Here is a 23,590-nt window from a genome sequence, read left to right on the forward strand (position 1 = left end):
ATTAAAAGTGTTGCAGAATAGTATTTTAGATTTAGACAGTCATGCCATACATCTGACCAGTACTTCATTGCACTGATTTTTGTATTCTTTGTCGTCCTTGTCTTGTTGCTGCAGTATCAGTCATATTCTATATGTGATTTTTCTTCATTTTGTGATTATCACAGTGGGAAGTAGCAGAGGTAGTTCTGGAAGTGTTTTACAAATTGCTGCGAGACTACGAACCTCAGCTGGAAGACTTCGTGGACCAATATGTGGAGTTACAAGGTTAACTTGTTCATTCACTGACATTCATTCTGACAAACAGAACTGGAACTTGCTTTGATCTCTTGCCTCTGTCTTGTGATCCTGTTTAATATGGCAAGTAAGCAGGCGAAAAGCTAGGTCAGGGCAATGAGATAGGAAGACAGTCAAAAAGTGTCCACATACTACGGGGAGCTATGCTGTCTATTCAGTAGAGCTTGATATAAGCTGTTTCCAACTTCTCACACTCTACTAGGAGAATGATTTGTGTGTCCCTTGCATTGCTGATTTGGTTAAAAACAGTATATGACACTTTAAAAAAAAAATCCAAAGTTGGTTTTGGCTTATTCCTCTGTTTTTTTTTTCTTTGGTCTATACCTAAATCACCACTATTTATAGGGCTAATTTAAAAGTCTCACTGTATTTGATATATCCTCTAGTATTGCTGTTATTGATATATTAGGTATTCACAGCAGTCAGTAGCAGTAGAATTATGATCTGAAATCGTTAAAGAACGGTTGTCCAGAATTAATAAGACCAAAGTAAATGGCTATTGCCTCATTACAAGGCTTATGTGAACTGGGTTTGGGCTGCAGATAGTTTTTAATACAAAGTTTCTTCTTAACATTGAATGCCAGCCTGGTGCTTCTTGATTTGCTGTAGCAGTAGAGAGCTGTCAGAATCACTTCAGAAGTGAACAGCAACTTTAAGACGCTCGCAGATTTTGGCAGGCTCACTGGAGAGGTTTCTGTGTCTTGTCCTTTGGCAAACAGTTTTTAGCAGCTGAACTGTCTCGAACAATCTCTGTTAGCTCGTTCCCATCCTCAGCTAATGCTTCAGCTTGTGTGGTTATTTGTGGGTTATGTGATACATTGGAGAAATGGATTAAAACCAATTTTTCTGACTAGATCCGTTTCTTGAACTGATTCACTGTGTCTACAGTGAAATGGTTTTTCTGCTGGCATGTTAAAGGGAAGCACAAACACAAAAGGAAAAAGGAGAGAGGGAAAGGGTTTGTTTTAAGCTGTCTGATGTCAAAAGGATCTGCACCTTCATTCTCACTTGCCTATTAAGACATGTTTCTGACTGCTCTCCTGCTTCCCCCCCCCCCTCAATTTACTAGACTAGATAAAACAGAAATATTAGTCTTGAGTTATGCTTTTCTTTTGTTTTTCTTTTGTTTTATTGAGGGTGTTTGTGTTCCAGGCTAGTAGTTTCATTTCGACATGTGTTGTTGTAGCAGACATGCAAGTATTTGTATACTGTGAGCATCAGTGTTTCAGTGGACTTTGTCAACTTTGGTTTCTGGAAATGCTTTTTTCCCTTATGCCGGTTTTGGGGAATGTAAACTTTTTTCAGTTACTTTTCAGTCACGCGAAACCATTTAATGTAGCTCCATTGTGGTATAGAGTCCTATCGTTGATTTGAATTCAAGGCCAGATAAACCTAGGGAGAGTCTAATGATTTAAAGTTGAAACTGTGCTAGTAGATTTTGAAAAGTAATGGTAATTACCATTACTACTCTCTGCAAACTTTCTAAGCTACCTAGATAGCTTATGTGTGGACAAAAACTCTGAAGACTTTGTATGCAGTATGTTTTGTCAATTTAGATGTTGCTTACAGCAACAGGGACTGCTGTTTTCCAGCTCAGGCTAGCTTGAGCAATGGAAGTCTTTTCTATTTGATGGTTTTTTTTTTTTTTGGTCTTCAGGAGAAGAAATAATAGCATATAAACCACCTGGGTTCAACTTGATGTATCATCTATTGAATGAGTCCCCAATGCTGGAACTGTCCCTTAGTTTGCTAGAAGAAGGAGTTAAGCAGCTTGATACTTATGCTCCATTTCCTGGTACGTGCCTCGAATTTATTTTTCAGGTGAAGTTAAAATGCATATCAAGTGGGATTTAAAGCTGATGTTGCACATATCTTCAACTTGATTTTGTTTTTCTGGCATATATAAATTGTGTTTTGTGGGTAATTTTCCTAGCAGTAAATAACCGACAAATTCTTTCTTGGTATAAGATATGGTGAACGTGGTTTATGAACATGGCCTGTTTCAGTGGATCCTTTCTTTTTCTTATGGTTCTTTGTTGTTTGTGTACTGCACAGGGAAGAAGCATTTAGAGAAAGCAGTACAATATTGCCTTGCACTTCTAAACTTGACGCTGCAGAAGGAGAATCTTTTTATGGATCTGTTGCGGGAGAGCCATCTTTCCCTTATTGTCACACCGCTGGAGCAGCTGCTTCAAGGAATCAATCCTCGCACTAAAAAGGCAGATCATGTGGTGAATATTGCAAGGTATGTGCAAAATACTGAGAAGGGAGGAGTTTTGGAGGCACAGAAGTGATTGGATCCTGGTCCTTTGATTTTAACAGCCAGCAGTGCCTCTCAAGATTGGAATCTGCATTAATATTTATTTTCTTTGCTTTTTTTTTTTCTTATGATTTGCCTTATGTGGAGTAATTACCTGGGTTATAATTTTCATTTTGTCACAGTTTGAATGTTTTGCATAGGGTAGGAGACAACTAGAAACTTCTTTTGGCTGCTGTTGTGCGTTTAAATGTCTTACAGTATTATCTATTAGTTTCTATATTAAAAGTATCAAGCTAGCATTCTGAAACACTGATTTTCAGTTTAATTTTAAATTGACTTTACAGACAAACCAGCACTGCTTTTTTATTCAGTGAGATTTTGAGAAATCAAGATCTCTGTATGTATTTTTTCTTTCATTTGCCATATTACTTTTTTTACATAACAGTAGTTAATGAATAGCTAAAAAAAAGTGCCTTTTAAGATGCTTTTAATTAAATTAAACTAAAATTTAATTTTTTTTTTGAATCTCGCCTATTATGGGTATATGCAGTAGTTTAGTTTAGATAGTTTTGGTCCTTGATGATACTTGTTTCTGTGTGATCTGAAGGTATTTTCTCCACGTGTTGTGTGAGTCTGTGATTTTTTTTACTACTGTCTTGCATTGTTTGAGGTAGATTATAGATAAAAAGAATGCTGGAAATTCTGAGGCTGATTATTAAATCTACATGTTAGCCTGTACTTTTGATGGAGGAGAGTGAACTGCTTAATGTGAAGTAAAATTTTGTTGCAGTTTTAACATTTTCTTATATAGTTTGTTTTGTAGTTGTTTTAGTATTCTCTCATCTATGCATTACCATATTGGAATCTTACAGTCCTCAAAAATCTCATTACAATAATCTTGTATTTTTAAAGGTATCTTTATCATGGAAACAGCAATCCTGAACTGGCTTTTGAAAGTGCCAAGATTCTGTGCTGTATTTCTTATAATTCCAACATCCAGATAAAACTAGTTGGTGATTTCACACATGATCAGGTAAGTGTCATTTTCTTTGGATCTGGAAAGACAACGTGTTGAAGAAATACTGGTGCTCTGTAATGTTACTTTAAAAACTATGTTTCTAGATCAAGTACATTAAAACAATATTTTATCTCATCTCTACCTACCCCCAAAAAGTCTTTTACTGTGGCATTGTGAAAAGTGACTACTTCATTAATTGAAAAAAAGCAAAACCACGAATGCTTTGGAAGAAGAGATAAGAGATACTTTGAAATACTGAGACTTTTTCTTGACTTCATAGTCTTCAGCCTCTGAGGATAATTGAGCATATGTAACACAACAGTAGATTTTTTTTTTCTTTTCTCTTCAGTGTCTCTCTGCTAATCTATGCTTAGCGTATAATTTTCATGCTTAGTAACTCGGTTACTAAGTTAATTTTTGTCTAGACCTTGTGTCAACCTATATGGAGGGAATTTTGAAAGGTATTGTTTTTAATACTGTTAAAATCCCCTTTGTTTTCATCCTTCCATTGCTGAATACAGAGTATTAGCCAGAAGCTGATGGCTGGGTTTGTGGAGTGCTTGGACAATGAAGATGCAGAAGAATTAATTAATCCAGATGAGGGTATGTAAAAGGTTTCTTAAAAATGACTTGCACTTATCTTTTGCATAGAGTGAAATTAATGAAAGAAAGGGCTTTAAAGTCAGAAAATCCTTTTCTTGTGTTGTGTTCTGTAGAGACACACCCTTAACAAAAGGAAAAGCATTGTTAAGATACGTTCATAGTGTATGATGAGCCAGCTAGAAACTGAGTGTTTTCAGAAGAGGAGCATTTAAATTGCTCTGGATGTGTTATTCAGAGCTGTAATTTGACACTTTGATCTTGTATTCCTCTGTACTAATATAAGCTGATGTTTTACATTTATTGCATTTAATCTGAAGGCTCTGAAGATTATTACTTTAAATCGATTGCTTTACTTAATTGTTCACCTAATCTTTTTTAATCAAGAGCTGGAGCCTGAAAAGCAGCGGGCACGCATCCATCATGAAACAAGGATCCATATTCTGAATCTCCTTATCACCTCTCTTGAATGTAGTCCTCCCAGCCTTGCTCTGTATCTCTTGGGATATGAGCTCAAGAAGCCTGTCAGCACCACAAATCTGCAAGACCCAGGTATGAAAAGAAAAAGTTGATCCTGCATTTATTCAGTTCTCATACCACCAGCACTGAGAATATCTATCGGAAAATTCACGGGGAGACCCAGCTCCTCTGAATGTTAAGAATAAGAAAACAGGCCTTGTTCTAATCCTCAAAATCTGTACTCAGAGATAAGTTGAACCCAGGTGCAGTATTTTAAACCGCTTTAGAATTTGATCCTTTCTCTAAGTTGGATTTTGGAATGGACTTGAAGTTAGAGTTATGGGAGAAAATGATAATTTTGAAGAGAAGTATAATTTTATTTACTGTTCACATGCATTGTGGTTGTCAGCAATACAAAGAAATTGATTTGGTGATCCAGCAAGTCCCTATGTGTGACAAGACTTTGAACAAGTTATACAACTTGAGTACTCTTCTGCCCCTCCTCAGACTCCCATTTAAGATTAATTATCAAGTAGGAAAACAGTCTGGCTGTTTAACAATGTAGAAGAAAACCTTACAGAAGATATATATGTATATATATATATATACACACATATATATGGCATTTCAAATATTTCTGGAATTGGTGTGAAAAATAGTGAATTAGTCTGTCTTGTTTGGCTGAGCTTCTGAGGAAGCGATCATGCATTCAGTGCAAGGCAGACTTGGATAAACTTGAGCAAGTTCAGAAGAGATGGTTGGGGCTGGAGCACTCAGCTTATGAGGAGAGGTTGAGAGAATGGGACCTATTCAACGTGGAAAAGAGAAGGTTTGGGGGAACCTGATAACAGCCTTCCAATATCTACAAGTAAGTTAATGAGGGGAAAAGGCCAGGCTCTTCAGTGGTGCATGGCAGGAGAACAAGACAGCAGGCATCAACTGAAAAGAGGCTCTGAGCGAATATGGAAGAAACTTCTGCAGAGTGAGGACGGTGAAGCAGGGGAATGGGTTGGCTGGAGAGGACATAAAGTCTTCATGCTTGGAGGTTTGTCAAGATCCAGCTGTATAAAGTTATGAGCTTTATCCTGTCTGCTGTTATAGCTGGCTCTACTTTGAGCAGTAGGTTGGCGTAGAGACTTCTTGGAATCCCTTCAGATCTGATGTACAAGATTCTTTCTCAGGTATTTTAAGGAATGTTTTATGTGAACACATTGGGATCAACAGATTTGATTTTAGCTATTTAGAGAAGCCTATTTCTCATGATCTTTGGGTTGGATGCTTTGGTCCCAGCAGATTGTGTTTGTTTACGGTTGTTTCTAGTTCTAAATGAAGGAAAGGTAGGACCTGAATTTCATTTGGAAAAAAAAGTCTTAGAGTTATTTTATGTCTCAGAAAGGCACAGAAAGGCACCAGCCTCTTTTTTATCTGGAAAGTAACTTAAAATGGCAGACCATGTTTTGCACATTTTGAAATTCTATTCCTAAAAAATATGGATAATTGATCTGCGAGCATACAATTTTAGAGGGTATCATACGTCAGATCAGTAATAGGAGACTGTCTTTGTCTCTAGGCTGTGAGAGATCCTTGCAGACCGCTTTGAATTATCCCATTAATAATGTGAAGAAAGAATGACCATAAGCTATATGCCTAGGAATAATAATTTCCTACTAAAGCATAAATGATGCGGGTCCAAACAGAGACGGTTATTTCCCCTGTAAGAATTGTTGTAAGGTTGTTGATGCATTTACTGCTTAAGGGCATCTTGCCTGGTGGATTAAAGTAATAATTGGATAAAGGATGGATGCAAATTGACAGAATTTTTGCTTCAGTCTTAAAGTCTTTTTTCCTTTTCCTCTTGGTTGCAGTGTTAGGTGCCTCTAGGAGAGTTATTGAACAATTGTGGTCATTTTATGACTAAATACAGAGATTTAAAACTTACATTTGAAATTGTCAAATGAGTATTCAATTAAAGTGTAGGACTGAGAATCCAAATTTTCATTTGGTTGATGCAGAATATTAAAATACCAATTGGACCTCCTTGTATAGAACTGAAGAGAAAATTCTTAAGGAAGTTTTGATTGCATAATTTGTCTTCTTTCTGCAGAGTGCCTTCAGATGTTTTAATTTGATTTTTGCTAAAACAGTTCCTCCCTTTATTTTAATTGAGAAAAATCTTTGCTGGATGTTTTTGCTGCTGCTCTGTGGAGCAGTATAGTGCAGCATAAGGTATCTGAAGCATTTAGTTTCTGTAATTTTGTGTTCTAATCTGCATCAATCTATTATGGAGGCAAGTAAGTAAGAAATTACTTCTGTATTTTGAAGGTGTTTTGGGTTGTCCACGGACTTGCCTTCACGCTATTTTGAACATATTGGAGAAGGGTACTGAAACAAGGAATGGTCCTACAGCAGTTCAGGAATCTCCTCATCTTGCAGAACTCTGTTACCAGGTATGCAACCTATTTTCTGTTGGCGTATACTGAGAGTAGGCTTTAAATAAAATTAGCTCCTTCATGGTCGATGAATACAGATGGTGATGATATTGATAATATTTTTTAGTTTAAAAAGGATCTGCCAGATTTTTTTTTAATATATTGAACTCCTTCTGATCTACCTTTTCCTATGTGAAAATGTATTATCTTCTAACAACACCGAAAACAAAAAGTCTGCACTCGTGTCAGAGCTTGGAATTCGGTTGTACTTGTAAAGCTAATGATCTAAATATTTTTGGCAAGCCTCTGAGTGTCTTATGGCCACATGACAAGTTTTTTTTTTTTTTTATATCTGGAACTGCATTTTGCTGAAATGTAATATGACAGATAATCCCAAATAAGCAAATAAAATTCTCTTCTTTATTCTGCAGCAGTGATGCGTGTGTGTGTATAAAATATAGTCAGAGAGAGTAGGCAGGGAAGACAGTTGGATTTGACGTGTGCAAAATTAGTTGCTGTTTGGCCTTAAATCACACACCTTTATTGTGCGGATAATCTATGACATCTAGAAAGTATTTTAAATACAAGTAATTAAAAGTGGAAGAGGCCATACTGTAGAAGAGGAAAAAGATGAAGATGACATTTCCTGTCTTGGTGAACCCAGAGAGTAAAAAAAAAAGGTGCTTGTCTTTTAAGTGAAATGGACAAACTGAAAGGATTATAGAGTCATGTTGTGGGTGAGTAGTTGCTATAGATGCCTGCATGCCAATAGTCCTTCAAAGTATAATTCGATGTATGTTATAAACAATATGTTGTGCTTTGGAGCAGGCTGCTGGGAAACTTACTGAAAATACAGGTAATAATACTGTTTGAGCAGTAAAACAGAGTTATGCTTCTTTTGCTTTGGTGGTTTTGCTTTGGTGGTTTTGTTTTGTTTGTTTCTTGTGAAATAAACTCCATACGAGTATCCACTGTTTCTGATTTTCAGGTGATCTATCAGTTGTGCACATGTGCTGACACCTCGGGCCCAACTATGAGATACCTGAGGACCAGTCAGGATTTCTTATTCACTCAGCTGCAGTATTTGCCATTTTCTACCAGAGGTAACTTTTGTCCTTAGCTAAGAACAAAAAAATCAATGCCTCCTTCGTGTCTTTAGCAATCCCAGAGGAAAGATAGATACATAGCATGATTAGACTGAATTAATTGCTGCCTCTTTGCTAATCTTTTAGTTCTGATATTATTGAACTCTGCCTGCTTAGGAAGTTCGTATTGTTTTGCAGAACTCTTGTAAAAGAGCTTGTTAGTTTTGGAGCATATCCAGTCTCCAGAAGCAAATCCTTACCTATCTTTTAATTATTGTTGTAGTTTTGTTAGATTCTGCTACAGGAAAAAAGGTGTATTTTGGAAAAGGATGCTATGCAGAACAGGAGGGAGTAGAAGGCTGGTGGTTATAACCACTTTTATTTTCCTTGAAATAAGTATCTGGAGATTTTATTTGGTGCTGATGTTAGGTATGAAGCGAATGGATTTGTTTTAATGTTTAAGACTGGCATTTCAAAGGCGGGCGTCTTAAAACTGCAAAAGTGTACTTACTGGGTTTGTCAGATGCTAGACCACCAGTACTTTGTTAGATGACAGTAGTCTTAACCTTCAAGTGCACATAATCCAGAATGGGGGAAGTACTTTAGACGATCTCTTACATAACTTAAGAATGGAAATGAGATTCATATAGAATACGAAGATCCTTGGAGACCCAGGTTCAAGCATTAACACCTTAAAAGCAAAGTGATAGCTCACATGGGGGTAAATGTCTGATGATTTTCACTGAAATGATAATTGATGTCACTTGCTCATAGATTCTCCCCAATGGTTTTGAGTACAGGTTACATCCAGATTTTTTTGTATGTACATACTCTTAAATCCATGCCTGTGTATGAGTCTTTCAAAACATTCACGTGCATTGAATGGCATTTGTCAGATCCCTCAGTCTTTTTGTGAACAAATGGTGAGCAATTCATAAGTAATGGTAGGTTCTAAAAGCTTTCTCAAATGAAGAAATGCTTTCCTTGGAGTAAGCAGTATTATTTATGTTCAGTTTTATAAGAGTTTTCTTATCTCCACCCAGAGCATGAGATTTCAACACTGAACCAAATGTCCTGGTTGATGAAAACGGCAGCGATAGAAATGCGAGTGACATCACTGAACCGCCAGCGCTCCCATACGCAGAGACTGCTGCATCTGCTGCTGGATGACATGCCTGTGAAACCCTACTTGGGTAAGAAGAACTTGCTGTGATGACATGTGGCTATATGCCTTGACATGTGTCTGTGCCCTCTCACAACACGTGTGCATGCCAAATGCCTCTAGAGAGGTGTAGAAGCCACATGTGGACACCAGATGCCTCCAGGCACTTGTACAAGCCACATGACTCACCATGTGTGAACAAGCAGGTTGGGCACATGCTTGAATATGTGTGACCATGCCTGGGCTTAACAGCATCCGCAAGCGTTTTTGGTGCACACATGTGAACACGCATATGCTCGTCAATGTTCAAACATTTTTTTGGATGACACATTGGAAGACGTGAACACGTTTGTGCTTGTCAGTGTACCCACACAATTTCAAGCCACACATGTAAATACATGTGAACACATGTGCTCACCAATAGCCTCCACATGTATTTTTGGGCAACGTGAGAACACACGTACATGCTAACGGCTTCCACACGTTCTCAGGGAATATAGTTGAACACATGTTAATAGATGTGTACACATCGAGTGCTTCCACATGTGTTTTTGGGCAACATATGTGAACATGTCTGCATGCCATAGGTCTCCACGCATTTTGGGGCAACACGGGTGAACATGTGTATGTGTGTTTTGATAAAGTAGGTGGTATTTATTTGTTATTTCTTTTGATTATTTATGCTTCAGGTGATGGTGAAGGCGGGATAGAAGATGAAAGTCGGTCTGTCAGTGGGTTTCTCCACTTTGATACTGCCTCTAAAGGTAACCTTTCTGGGCATTGATTATTTCTCTGTAAAAATTTTCTGTTCCTGAATTGGGGGGCTGCTTCTAGAACGGACACTGAAAAGTGAAATAATAGGCTTTCAAAACAGCAGCAGTACATGAAATAAATTTATTTAGCATGGAAAAAATGAGTTTCAGAACCTTGACATAGTTGGTTGGAGGGTGGAAAATATTGGACTTAAAAGGAAGGTAGAATATTCTGTATTTAAGTATCTGTGGAAGGGTGAAATGGGAGGTGGCAGTGTATAAATTCCCTGGGAACAGGAAGAACAGTGAGACTGTTGCTAAGATTGAACGTGTTTGTTTATTTGTGGCAAAAAATATAAATACCAAGCAACTGACCTTAGATTTCTTACTACGTATTTAAGTTTCACCAGAAGACTGCATGGTTCTCCTTGAAAACCAGCCTGTTTTTTAAGAGACAAAATTTAGAATCTTGTAGTAGTAAGTTGGATTAAATGTATACATAAAAAGAGAATAACAGAAAACAAGAGTTAAGAATTTAAGGTTCTAGAAAATGTTTTTAAGCACCTTCTAGAGATCACTTGTTTTTTCTGAAGATTTAATGTTCTCTTTTGAAACTTTACATGTTAAGATTTGAATTGTCAAAGGTAAGTAAGGCTCCTATTTGCAATCCTTTTTTAAATCTTTTTTCTTCTTTTTTATCTCCCTGTTATATTTCGGACTACAATCTGAATTGATTTACTTTTCCAGTACGCAGGAAGATCTTAAGTATTCTGGATTCGATTGACTTCAGCCAGGACATTCCAGAGCCTTTGCAACTGGATTTTTTTGACCGGACTCAGATTGAGCAAGTCATTGCTAATTGTGAACACAAGAATGCACGTGGGCAAGTGGTCTGCAACGTCAAGGTGCGCAGTAGTTCGTGTTCTCAAATTATGTGTGCCATTTATATCTTGATAATCATTTAGTTTTTAAAATCAATCAGTGCATTAATAAGACTTTGAAACACATAAAGAGTATACCTGTTTCAGATGTACATAATTTATGCAAACTGTTTGGGTTAATTTATTTTTTCTTCTGCATTGCACACACTGATTTTTCATTTGCACCTGACAGATGTGTTGGTTTAAGACACTTTGAGGAAATATTTTCTGTTTTAATGTTTTTCATATCTCAGAACACCCAAATGATGTTGCAGTAAATGACTTCTACCTTATTTCATTGTTCTGCAACACAACTGTGTAGTTCAGCATATGTGTACACAATTATGTACATAATATGGTTGTGTACTGCAGTAGTTCTTAAAGGCTTCAGTTAACATAGCATCACATTGTGATAAGTAATTGACAGGTATTTGATAAATAGTCCTGAAAAATTTGTGGTCCAAAAGACAGTGGACAAAGCAGGAGTGGAAAAGAATGGCAAAGTGATCTTGCTGGTGATAGGAAAACAACTATTACATATTAGATACAGGCTATTCTGTATTACAAAATATGTTTTAGTCTTAAGAGGAGACAAACCCTTAATCCTGCACATAAAGGCTATAGTGGAGGTTGAAGAGAAGAAGGAGTGGTGATTTGTTAGAAGAACTGATGAAAGAACATAACAACTTTGGAACAGAAGGAAATGAAGGAGTGCAAAAAATGGGAAAGGCAGTAAGCAAGAAGAGGTTGGACAGCTCCTAAAAGTAGTTAGAGAATGAAGTATGGAAGAAACCAAGAAAATAAATGAAACTTACTTGAATCTTCTTAGCCTTTTAGTTGCATCTGTTACTATGTAGCTGTCTCCTTTTAGAAGACAAATACATCTTTCTTCTGATTAAAGTTTTTTTTTTTTTTAATCCCTTTTCGATTTCAGCATCTACACAGAGTTCTGGTTGCAGAAGTCAATGCCCTTCAAGGAATGGCAGCAATTGGTCAGAGACCTTTGCTTATGGAAGTAAGTATAGAAATTGCTGTTGTTGTTCTTGGTGGATTTCATAAACCATCAAGCAGTAAGCTTTACCATGAAAACTTGCAGATTTGAGTCCTGAAATTTAAGTTAGTAATTTCTTAAGGGGAAAAAAAAAGAAAGACATTAAAGTTTGATAAGAGAAACTACTTAACATACTGTTCTACATACAATAGCAGCCAAGTTCATCTTGCCTGTCTCTTGTAGGGGATGACAATTCATTTGTCCTTTCTTTTATACAGCTGTAGTTTCTGTGAACATGGAGGAGCTTAATGCTTAATTATTTTTTGAGATTCCTACCATCTTTTAGTTTTATTTGAAATTGGCTAAGTGGGTTTGAAAATCAAAAGATGAAGGAGAGGTGACACGCTAAAAATAAAGAAACACACAAACAGCCTTTTCACAGTTGTCTGCTTTGATTTTTAAAGTATATATGTATATATATATATATATATATATTTTTACTACACACTTGAGACATTCATGGTGAAAAGCCTTTGTGAAAAGCAGCTCAGAATTGTATTGGCGTATCTTGTTAAAATGATTAATGGCAGCTTGTTTCTGATAATCAGAAGACTTACCTATTTTTTTTTCCAAAGACTATTACTAATAGATTAAAACTTGAAATATTGAAATCTGTTATTGTCATAAATCTCTTTTAGCATTTTATAACTCAATTCCTTTTTCATGGGTGTTCAGGAGATCAACACTATCCTGCAGTATGTAGTGGAGCGGAATAAGTTGCTACAGTGCCTCCATGCTAAGAGGCATGCTTTAGAGTCGTGGAGACAGCTGGTGGAAATTATACTCACTGCCTGCCCCCAGGATCTTATACAGGCTGAAGACAGACAACTGATTATCCGTGATCTGTTACAGGATGTGCATGACAAGGTAATGCTCTACTGGAAGCCAACCCTTTCTTTGAACTTTTTTGCTATGTCTTTTTATATGAAAGAGAAACTACTCTTCAAGTAGCGTTTTTGACCGTAATCAAGAAAAAATTGTCTGCCTTTAGTATTATTTTCAGCTTTTTGATTGCTACTATGCTGAAGTTTGAATGTGCCATTGGGCAGAGGGGATACTCTGTATTTTTGCATAACTACTGTGAACTGCAAGCCATATATTCATGAATTTTGAAGACATCTTAGTGTAATCTGGTATGATGATGATCTGGAAAGGGTGGGTGAAAAGGTAACAGCCCATTTGATGAGGAACATAAAAGATGTCACTGAAGTGATGAAAGCAGCCAGTACCGCATTTGTTAATTTATTGCAATTAGATGACACTCTTTAAATCCTAACACTGCTTCTTTTGAAAAATTAAAGAAAGAGTTGAATGAAACATCAGAGTAGAAAAAGTAAAGATTTTAGAATTAGAAGGGCTTCTGGGAACATGAGCGTTTGCTTTGTCTTAAAATATTTAAAGTCTGCATCTTTTATCGCAGAAATAGAGTACTAATTTTTGAGACAGACTGCACAGTTATGACTGACTTAGCCATTCTCAAAGAAAATTTAATGAAAAATTCTCATATTGTTTAGTCAGCTGGGGAATAATTTCTTGTTATTGTTTTATTGTGAGAGGCATACTGTATTTAGTTTTGGTAGACAAGCTATGTTTTGAGGAATGTATATAAATGAAAATGTCATCTTTTTTTGAACAAAAAGTAACCTTTTAGGGTTTGTTGTTTTCATTAGTTTTTATGTAACTCTTTCAGGAAAATATTTTTTTAATAGAATGTGGGTCTTGTTTTTTATATGAACAAAATTAAAACATGGGAAACAAGGGAGGTCTTTACTGGTCAAAATAATTTCTTCAATTCCTAAAATCTTTACGGAGCACAAATTTCAGACTCTGATTTCCTGTAATACTTTAGCGGAGAATTTTGTTAATTTGAGAAAACAATTATCTTTATTTTTCTTTGAAAATAATTGATCTACTGTATTAAACAACCACACTGCTTAAAAGGAAAGCTGCTTGAGTGTCAGCGATAAAGATACCAGGTTTATCTTTCAAAGGATGAAGTGAACTAACGTGGCTTATGCTAACTTCCCATTAGTTTTTCTCCATGTTGTCTTAAATGCTTCTTTGATGCTCACTCTTTTGAGTTTCCTAAATTATATCTTCACATTTTTAACAGAAATAGTTTTCTTTAAATAGCTGAGTTCTTTAAAAAGCAAAGAAGGTGTCAGTTGTTCTTTCTCTAATTTAAGTTTAAATATTTTACTAATAAACCAACTCAAACAACAGCACATTCCTTCCCGTTTCTTATCCAGATTCAATTATCATCTTGCCTGTGATTTGTGGAAATAAAAACCAGAAAGCTAATGGTCTTCTCGATTAAAACGTGTTCAACGTATTTTTTTCTGGATGTATTTCACCTGACACTACTGATTGTGATTTGTTTTAAATAGTGTTATATTAATGAATTCCTTTTGAATACATAAATGAAATAGCTGCGAGAGACTAAATTAATTGCTTTAATAGCTCATGAAATCAGACACTTGCGTACTTCTTTTCTTCTTTTGTTTGTTTGTGTCTTTTTTTTTTTCTTCTATGTTAAGATCCTGGATGAGGATGCAGCTCAGGAGCTGATGCCAGTGGTGGCAGGGGCTGTGTTCACCCTGACAGCCCACCTGAGCCAGTCTGTGAAAACAGAGCAGAAACAGCCACTTTCAGTCCCAATGACGGGACAGTCCCAATATGTCTTGATGCTGGATGGTTCTTTTGCCTCATCACCTGGTTCTGAGAGCATATCGATAGGTTTTGCTTCCATTGGTGACTCCTCCCTTCACATCATCTTAAAAAAGCTGCTGGATTTCATTTTGAAAACAGGTGCGATATCCTTTGCCCTACGTTCATGGGAATTCTAACCACCAAGAGTACAAAGAAGGACTGAACTGCTCAAGTTTTTTTTATTACGGTCAATTAGGTAGATCTTCCATTATTACTATTGATATAAGTGATGCTACTAGCAAGAAAAAAATTAAGAAAAGTTTTTTTTTTTTTTTTGAAATCTGAACAAGCAGAAGAAAGATGTGTACATAACTTTAAAGGGAATTTCATATTCAAGTGTTTATAGCAGCATACACTTGCTGAATTTACTCATAAATATTATACAAAGTGTAAAACCCTAATTTATAAAATCTATTTGTTTTACTTCTGCCAGCACTGCCACAGAAAAATTAAATTAATTGTCAGTGGAAGATAGCGTTACGGAATTTGTATCTGTTTGGTTCTAATTATGACTGTTTCTTGTGAACAGGAGGTGGCTTCCAGAGAGTGAGGACACATCTTTACGGATCACTGCTTTATTATTTACAGATTGCCCAGAGACCAGATGAACCAGACACTTTAGAAGCCGGTATGGTCCAATTGTACTTTGGGAAAGAGCAGAAAAAAAAAATCTTAATAAACCCTAAACTATAGTTCATGCATGCTGAATTGTCTCCTGGAAGTAGATAGGTTATGTAGATAGAAAGCATCTTACTCCAAGATGGAGTTAGGAGGTGGGCAGGCTGAGGAGCATCAGGGAGTCAGAGAACGAGGTTGTCTGATGGGGTAGAGCTCTGCCATCCCTGAGGCAGGTTCCTGAGCCAGCTGGAGCCACTGCACAAGAAACGAAGGTTCCCCTACCCCCTTGCTGCCAGACAGAGGTAAGGGATGTGAGAGACAGGGGGGAGTGGAAGCAGGTTCCTGTTTGGTGCAGCAGGCGAACCCCCATGCTGCATGCCTGACCTTCCCAGGCACCCCTACATAACAGGTATGAGGCTGTGGAGCTTGATGGGCAAGCAAATGACGATGTGGGTAAAGGTCCATCCACAGTGGGGAAGTTGCCAAGGGCAAGTCAACCTATACCCTGCATCACAGCAACCCCCACGAAGAAAAAAAGAAGGATTATAGTCATAGGGGACTCCCTTCTGAAGGGAATGGAAAGCCCATCTAGACCCGACTCACAGGGAAGTCTGCTATGTCCCTGGGGCACAGATAAAAGATGTCACTTGTAGAATCATTCGCCTGGTACGCCCCTCTGATTACTACCCTTTATTGGTTTTTCAAGTTGGCAGTGATGAGGTGGCAAAGAGAAGCCAAAGAGCAATCAAAAGGGACTTCAGGGGACTTTAAGGGACTGCATGCTGGTGAGGCCCTTCAGTCTGCCCCATGTGGGGCTGAGTTGAATATAAGGCATCTGATGTGTTCCTATACGTACACACACAGCATGAGAAATAAGCATTTCAGCTCCCTGAAATGCTTGTATACTAATGCACGTAGCATGGGAAACAAGCAGCAGGAGTTGGAAGCCAGGGTGCAATTAGAAAGCTATGATCTAATTCCTATCACGGAAATGTGGTGGGACAAATCACACAGCTGGAACATTGGAACAGAGGGCTACAGGCTTTACAGGAGAGACAGGAAGGAAAAGAAGGGTGGGGGTGTTGCCCTCTGTGTTAAGAACTGGATAGATTATGAGAAATTCCCTCTAACAAACAGCCAAGAGCAGGTAGAGAACCTGTGGGTAAAAATTAAGGACCGGATCAACAAAGGACATTTTGTGGTTGGGGTCTACTACAGACCGCCCAATCAAGAGGAGCCTGTTGGTGAGGCCTTCTTGCTCCAGCTACAGGAAGCATCACGCTCACAGGCTCTCATCCTCCTGGGGGATTTCAACCACCTGGCTGTTCGCTGGGAAAGCCGTGTGGCAGGAAGTAAGCAATCCAGGAGACTCCTGGAGTCCATTTAAGACAACTTCCTTGTCCAGGTGTTAGACAAACCAACCAAAGGAGAAGTGTTATTGGACCTGGTGCTCACCAACGCAGGACCTCAAAGATTATTTGATGTTCCTTCTGTTCCTTTAGTTAAAGACCCCAGGGGAAAACAAACAAAACCATAAAACAAAGCCAAAAAGAGTCAACAAAAAAATAAATGTGTTTTTCAAGGCAGTTGGATTTGTTAATGGCTTGAATACTTTACTTACCAACATTTATAATCATTATTTCATCTTAGAGTTTGGATGAGGCTGGAACAACAACCTTGGGTTTGGTAACTATGCATGAAGACTTCTGCTGCTTATTACTTGGTCAGCTTTTTGAGCTATGGTAGTGAAAATAGGTATGGAATTGTTATGACCTTTCAGTATTTTATTGCTGACTTTGAAATCAGGACTTTTCTACTTACCTCGTTTACTTCCCTTCAAACCAAGTGTTTTGGTCCCAGTGAAAGTTCTTAGGCTTAATAGATGTTCTAAGTTACGTGTATTGAATCTTAGAATAGTTTTAGGCAGGTTATTTACAAGTGTGGCATAAGTATACAGGCACATATGTTTTTTAGTTCTGTCTGGTGTGTGTGTGTGATAGTTAGAAAAAAATGGATTTGTAGGAAAACATCTGCACTTCAATCAAACACCCTTGTCCCTTGTTTATGGTATTTCTGTTGCAAGATAAAGAATGCCCTGAAGGATATAGCCTCAGCTGTACTATAGCTAAGCTAATGCTAAGCTGCCCATCTTTCCATTTTTCCTTTTTTGTTATACTTGTTTTTTACAGCTAAAAAAACGATGTGGGAACGTCTGACAGCTCCTGAAGATGTGTTTAGTAAATTGCAACGAGAAAACATGGCAATTATTGAGAGTTACGGGGCAGCTCTTATGGAAGTCGTCTGTCGTGATGCTTGTGATGGTCATGAGATAGGCCGGGTAAATAAATTATTCCTCTGCAATCACTGTTTTGTTTGCTTTAAAGAACATTTTACTACCGTGCAGAGAAGGAAAATTTCATGAGGTAGAACTAGAAAACATTCTGTGTAGATACTTGCTCTCTGTCACATTTCTGTCCTACCACTGATTCTTCAAGTTGTTAAAAGTAGGTACGTACATGCATATTAATTATTTTCTCAAACAGGTTTGTGTCCCTTTGTTTAACAATAAAGGTAGCAAGCACTGCTGCAAAAGATTGTAGGCATAAACTGCTGTGACTTTTATATGTTATCTTTAAATCATGTACTTACCTGTTTATTTTCTCACTTGGGGAAAGTTTGGTAACTTGAGAAAGAAATATTGAGAAAGAAATATTTTCTGACAGGAATCTAGTCAAAGTGCAAAATAGTTTTACTTAGTAATTCTGCTTCTAGCAATACTTCATTAAAAATATTGTGGCATAGTTAGCAAACAGCATCTGTAATATTTTGTTAGTGGATAAGTAATAGAGGAAAGGCAATTGGCTTGTTCTACACTAAAATGTCAAGAAATCTTAAAATATTTTCCACATAAGGGGTTATGCTTGTAGTGCAGAAATGCACTCTGCTTTTAAGAAGCTGTTAGAAGCAACTCCCTAGCATTTACTATTTTTAGGTATTTGTTAGTAATCTCATTAGTCTCATAGATTTAATTGTTTTTTTTTTTTTTTCCATCCTAGATGTTGGCATTGGCTTTGCTTGATCGTATTGTTTCAGTAGACAAGCAGCAGCAGTGGCTATTGTATCTCTCCAATAGTGGCTACCTGAAGGTGCTTGTGGATAGCCTAGCAGATGATGATGTGACTCTTCAGAGCTTACTCACACCTCAGCCCCCTCTACTTAAAGCGCTGTACACCTATGAGTCCAAAATGGTAAGAGCACTTAAGGAACAATTTTGTGTTGTTTTTAAATAAAAGTTGCTTGTTACTTTACAAAAAGTTACTTTACATTGATTGTACTCAGAGATACTGTACTAAAATAATAGTATTTGAAATGGTGCTAAAATAGAGACATAATTTTAATAAGTGTCATTGTTCATCTCCAATTGTAAGTACTTATGTTTTTCCTTTGTTCTCTAGGCATTCCTCACCAGAGTAGCTAAAAGTCAGCAAGGGGCTTTAGAACTGTTGAGGTCTGGTGTGATTGTGAGGCTGGCACAGTGTCAAATATATGACATGCGACCTGAAACAGACCATCAAGGGTAAGTGTTGGTTCCCTGGCTGATTTTGAAACTGTAATACAGTCCTGGGAGAATGTGACATCTTTTTATAGCTATAAGCCTTTTGAGTAAGTATTTGTGGGTGTATTTTTTGTGTGTGTTTAGTTTAAAACTTTAAACCTGTTTTATTGAGAGGAAAATTCCGAATAACTGGGTGTCCAGTTGCTTATACTATGTAAAGTCCTATTTGTTTGATTACTTATATAGGAATGGTCCATGTGTTGTTAATAAATTTTTTATTAATTTAGACTAATGTTTGAAAAACCAGTCCACTATACCTGTTTTGGGGAATTTGTAATTGATTGCTGAACAAAAGGTGCAAAGTTCATCCTCCCCTGAGGTGCACTAGCAGTAGAGTAGTGAAGTAAATGTAATTTCATGTTTAAAAAAACATTACAGTTATGTATTGCTTGACAAGTTTCTTGGCGTGTTGCTATATTGTTGGTTATTGCGAGATGACTTAGAGATCTCAGAGAAGAAAGTCGCGTATTTAGGGGAAATCACCGTGGTTGATTTCAAACCTCAGTCTTTGCTTTTCATTTACAGTTCTTAGTGACACAGTGTTGGTTCAAACACTTTGGAAACAAGTAAGACTTAGACAAGTAAGCAAGTTTGCCAATGACACCAGGCTGTGTGGTGCAGTTGACACACTGGAGGGAAGGGATGCCATCCAGAGGGACCTGGGTAGGCTTCAGAGGTGGGCCCATGGGAGTCTCATGAAGTTTAACAAGGCCAAGTGCAAGGTCCTGCACCTGGGTTGGGTCAATCCCAAGCACAAATGTAGGATGGGTGGAGAATGGATTGAGAGCAGCCCTGAGGAGAAGGACTTGGGGGTGTTGGTTGATGAGAAACTAAATATAAGTCAGCAACGTGTGCTTGCAGCCCAGAAAGCCAACTGGGGATCTTGGGCTGCATCAAAAGAAGTGTGGCCAGCAGGTCAAGGAAGGTGATTTTTCCTCTCTATTCTTCTCTCATGAGAAGAACTCTCATCTGGAGTGCTGCGTTCAGCTCTGAGGTCCCCAACATGAGAAGGACATGGACCTGTGAGAGTGAGTCCAGAGGAGGGCCATGACGATGATCGGAGGGCTGGAGCAGCACTCCTGTGAAGAAGGGCTGTTCAGCCTGCAGAAGAGGAGGCTCTGGAGAGACTTTCGTAGCAGCCTTCCAGTATCTAAAGGGGGCCTACAGGAAAGCAGGGCAGAGGCTCTTTGTCAGGGAGTGTCAGTAGCTGTGTGTCAAAAATATGTTGATTTTCCGATATAAACTTAGTTCAACTACAAGGCTATTATTGAAATATGAATGTTTGCAGATTCTTGAGGGTAGTTTTAAGTCAAGGCTCTGCTTCACTAGTGGGCCTTACTTCTCTTTATCTTTTTTTCTTTACTTTTTTTCCCCCCACTAAACCTCTTAAGCATGTATGGAATGAGAGATCCCCCAGTCTTCATTCCTGCTCCAGTGGAACGCTATCGCCAGATTCTTCTCCCAGCCCTTCAGCTGTGTCAAGTGATCCTCACATCCAGCATGGCACAACACCTACAAGCAGCAGGACAGGTAAGTTCCAAAAGATGCTAGTTACTGCTTACTCAATCAAATTATATGTTGGCGTGCTTTGGAAGTAAGCTTTTCTAAAACAACATTTTCACTGGTATGGGAGATCACTCTAAAATTCTCACAGGAGTAAAAGCATTGCGTCCTCTTTGCCTGACGCTAAATTTTGAGACAATCATATTTCTCTTTTCTTCTTGTGGTACAGGTTTTGCAGTTTCTCATTGCCCATTCAGATACTATTCAGGCAATCCTGAGGTGTCAAGATGTTAGCGTTGGATCTCTCCAGGAGCTGGCCTTCCTGACAGGAATAATCAGCAAGGCAGCTTTGCCTGGTAGGAACTGTGGATTTGAAGTCTGTTACCTACATCTGCATGAATCTCACTTTGTTTTCTATGAAGCAATAGCAAGACATATCAGGGAATACGTACAACACACAGAATTCTCTGGAGATGTTCAGCTCTTGAAAAAATAGGGAAATGTTAAACTATTGTTCTTGAAGTAAGTATGGTGGATTTGCAGTGGACACGGTGTCCAGCTTAATGTGCATTTGACGTCCCATTTTCTTTTCATTATGCCAACTGGCAGTAAGTACTTTTTGTCTTTCGGACCATTTGCAAATAGAAGTGTTCAAAGTGCATGTGGTATCCTCAAAAAGAACTTTCATTCGGAAATTCGGAATTCGAAAATTCCACAACTGAGAAAATGAAGACAGAAATCTTTTGTGTACCCATATATTTGTTATTGTTTTCTACATTTGTATTTATTTTAAAATGAAAACTTCCAAGAAAAAGCGCTGTGGAGCACATTCAGGAGGAATGTCTGATTACAGTAGGATGGAGCGCAGAGTTGTAGGTTGAGGCCAAATGTTCATTTGCTTACAGTATAACAGCTGCAATTTTCATGCTAGCCTTCCTCCCCCCCATCTTTTTTTTAATTAGTTAGCAGAACAGTAAGCTACATAGCATGCATACTAGCTGCATTCATATCTGAATATCTTCCTCAAAGAATGAGAAAAATTTGTTTCGCTGATTTTTTTTCTGACCAATGCTTATATTTAAATGTATATACTGCATAAATCTTTTTTTTACCTTTAAAAAAACACAAAAAACAGTTAATGTCTGTATCTTTTATCAGGAGTGCTAAATGAGCTGGATGTTGATATTAATGAAGGGACGCAGATGGAGCTACAAGGACATATAGGTCGATTTCAGGTAATAAAGTTACCCGCTTAACACTTGTCCTTTTGGAATTGTGAGTGTAGATTAGAATTGCTTCCTGGTTTTCTGCTCTGACTAATAGCAGTTATGAAATGGATGTTTTCCAGCATTAAGAAAAATGTGCAGTGCTTTTTATTAGTAGTAGTTTTGTGGTTAGTTTTGTTGTTGTTTTTTGTCATTGGATTTTGTTCTGTGTTTGCTGTTGTTTTGAAACAAGTAGAGAAGACACCATTTGGCAACATAAGAGTTAGGTCAGAGACTTCGTTTCCCTCCCTGGTTTAGGATTCACCGTATGTGGAGGAGAGCAGTTTGAACTCAACACCATAGTATGTGAACATAATGCAGAATATTGTTACAACTTTTGCCCCAAGCATGTCTCCAGTTCAACAGTGTTGAGCATCGAACTAGTTAGATGTTAGTAGCGTCTAGCATGCTAATATTTTATTTATTTGCTTCCCTTTTAAGAATAACCCTGTCTTAGAAACCAGAAATAAAACCAGGATAGAGTAAGTCCTATTCAAAAGCTGTAACTGCAAATCTTTTTACAGCTCATCATTCAGCAGTGTTTTTGAAGCTTTGCTATCCATGTCAGCGAGGATGTTTGTAAAGAAGTGTTTATTTGAAAACTGTCTGTAGACAGAGCTGTCCTATCAGATATTTCTGGTTGCCAAGAGAAGGATGTGTTCTCTGGGCACTTTGATAGTAACTACTAGATCGACCAGCCTAAAGCAAAGTAGCAAGCTGTAAGTGATTGCTGGAATGCTGGGGTAGTTGTTTTTCTGCTGTGTTATGTCAGCAAGAAATTCCCATGGGAAACACTAGAAAGGTTTCTTGTTTTAAGGAGTTTAAATTAGTTAATTTGAAAACAGCCGTTCTGAGCAAAACTGTACAAATCCAGTCATCTGTTCCTGTAAGTTCTGTCTTTTGTATGTCATGTTATTTTCATCAAGTAATTGAAGAATTCAAGTGTTTTACTTTTTTCTAAAAGTAATTACCAATAAATCTTTAATCTTCGGTATCTTCTTTAGCATTCCAAATAAAACTGACTTCCAGTCTGAGGCACTTTGATGATTTTAACAGCCATATGTAAACTGAAAGGAGATTTATAGATTGTTGCTCCATTCTATGAAACTATTCAATTGTTTTTCTGCCCTCTACTTCTATGCAACTCATTATCTTCAGATTTTGTTTTGATTTATAGTTGAAGGTTTTTTAAATGGGTATAGGTAAACCTAAACTGACATTGATACTATTCAATATAACAGTCCTAAAAAGATGTAAGACATCATTGTGAACTTCTAAATCGAATTCATTTCTCAAGGAACTGTTTTAGGGTGCCATTAACTTTTAAATTAAGTAAAGGTGAATTAAAGCATTGTGTTTTTAAAGATACAAATGTAGCTTTTAAAGTTCTAAAATTTTTATGTGAACTGCTGTCTTTGTTTTGTATGTTAAGGGATATGTATGTATCATTCTTCAGCTTTTAAAAGAGTCAAGGATCATGCACTTCCTTCGCTAAGGTTCTAATTAAAAAAAGTTTGTTTCTCATGGCAGCGCCAGTGCTTAGGACTTCTGAGTCGGTTTGGTGGTTCAGACAAACTGCGTCAGTTTAAACTGCAAGACGATAACTCAGAAGGAGACAGAGTGAACAAGAGGGATGAAATTGAGTTGGCCATGCAGCAGGTGAGGACAGAAGAAGCTGTGAGAGCCTTCAGTCTCAAACTGTGAAATTTTACCTGTTGTACAGATTTTTTTAGTTGAGGTACTTTCACATGATTTTGACTAGTGGTAATGTTCTACACTGCCTTTAGTTTGGTATAGGATCCCATGTTTTGTTTATATTCAAAATAAACATTGAAAGTTTGGTTATTTA

General features: G+C 37.5%; 1 protein-coding gene across 2 annotated transcripts in view; it reads left to right on the forward strand.

The window, feature by feature from the left end:
• The window catches only part of NUP205 (nucleoporin 205), a 53,179-nt gene that overhangs the window by 23,360 nt on the left and 6,229 nt on the right, over positions 1-23,590 (forward strand). For both annotated transcript variants that reach the window (XM_035551701.2, XM_035551700.2), the window contains exons 16-37: positions 165-264; positions 1,952-2,089; positions 2,350-2,539; positions 3,467-3,587; positions 4,094-4,175; positions 4,560-4,724; positions 6,954-7,078; positions 8,049-8,163; positions 9,189-9,338; positions 9,997-10,071; positions 10,807-10,964; positions 11,914-11,994; positions 12,706-12,897; positions 14,568-14,838; positions 15,269-15,367; positions 17,547-17,695; positions 18,414-18,605; positions 18,813-18,934; positions 20,365-20,503; positions 20,706-20,832; positions 21,635-21,711; positions 23,272-23,400. In XM_035551701.2, the coding sequence (XP_035407594.1) occupies positions 165-264; positions 1,952-2,089; positions 2,350-2,539; positions 3,467-3,587; positions 4,094-4,175; positions 4,560-4,724; positions 6,954-7,078; positions 8,049-8,163; positions 9,189-9,338; positions 9,997-10,071; positions 10,807-10,964; positions 11,914-11,994; positions 12,706-12,897; positions 14,568-14,838; positions 15,269-15,367; positions 17,547-17,695; positions 18,414-18,605; positions 18,813-18,934; positions 20,365-20,503; positions 20,706-20,832; positions 21,635-21,711; positions 23,272-23,400 (2,997 nt within the window). The remainder of the gene's footprint in view (positions 1-164; positions 265-1,951; positions 2,090-2,349; positions 2,540-3,466; positions 3,588-4,093; positions 4,176-4,559; positions 4,725-6,953; positions 7,079-8,048; positions 8,164-9,188; positions 9,339-9,996; positions 10,072-10,806; positions 10,965-11,913; positions 11,995-12,705; positions 12,898-14,567; positions 14,839-15,268; positions 15,368-17,546; positions 17,696-18,413; positions 18,606-18,812; positions 18,935-20,364; positions 20,504-20,705; positions 20,833-21,634; positions 21,712-23,271; positions 23,401-23,590) is intronic.

Source organism: Cygnus atratus, chromosome 1, assembly GCF_013377495.2.
Source record: "Cygnus atratus isolate AKBS03 ecotype Queensland, Australia chromosome 1, CAtr_DNAZoo_HiC_assembly, whole genome shotgun sequence".
In the NCBI taxonomy this organism is placed as follows: Eukaryota; Metazoa; Chordata; class Aves; order Anseriformes; family Anatidae; genus Cygnus; species Cygnus atratus.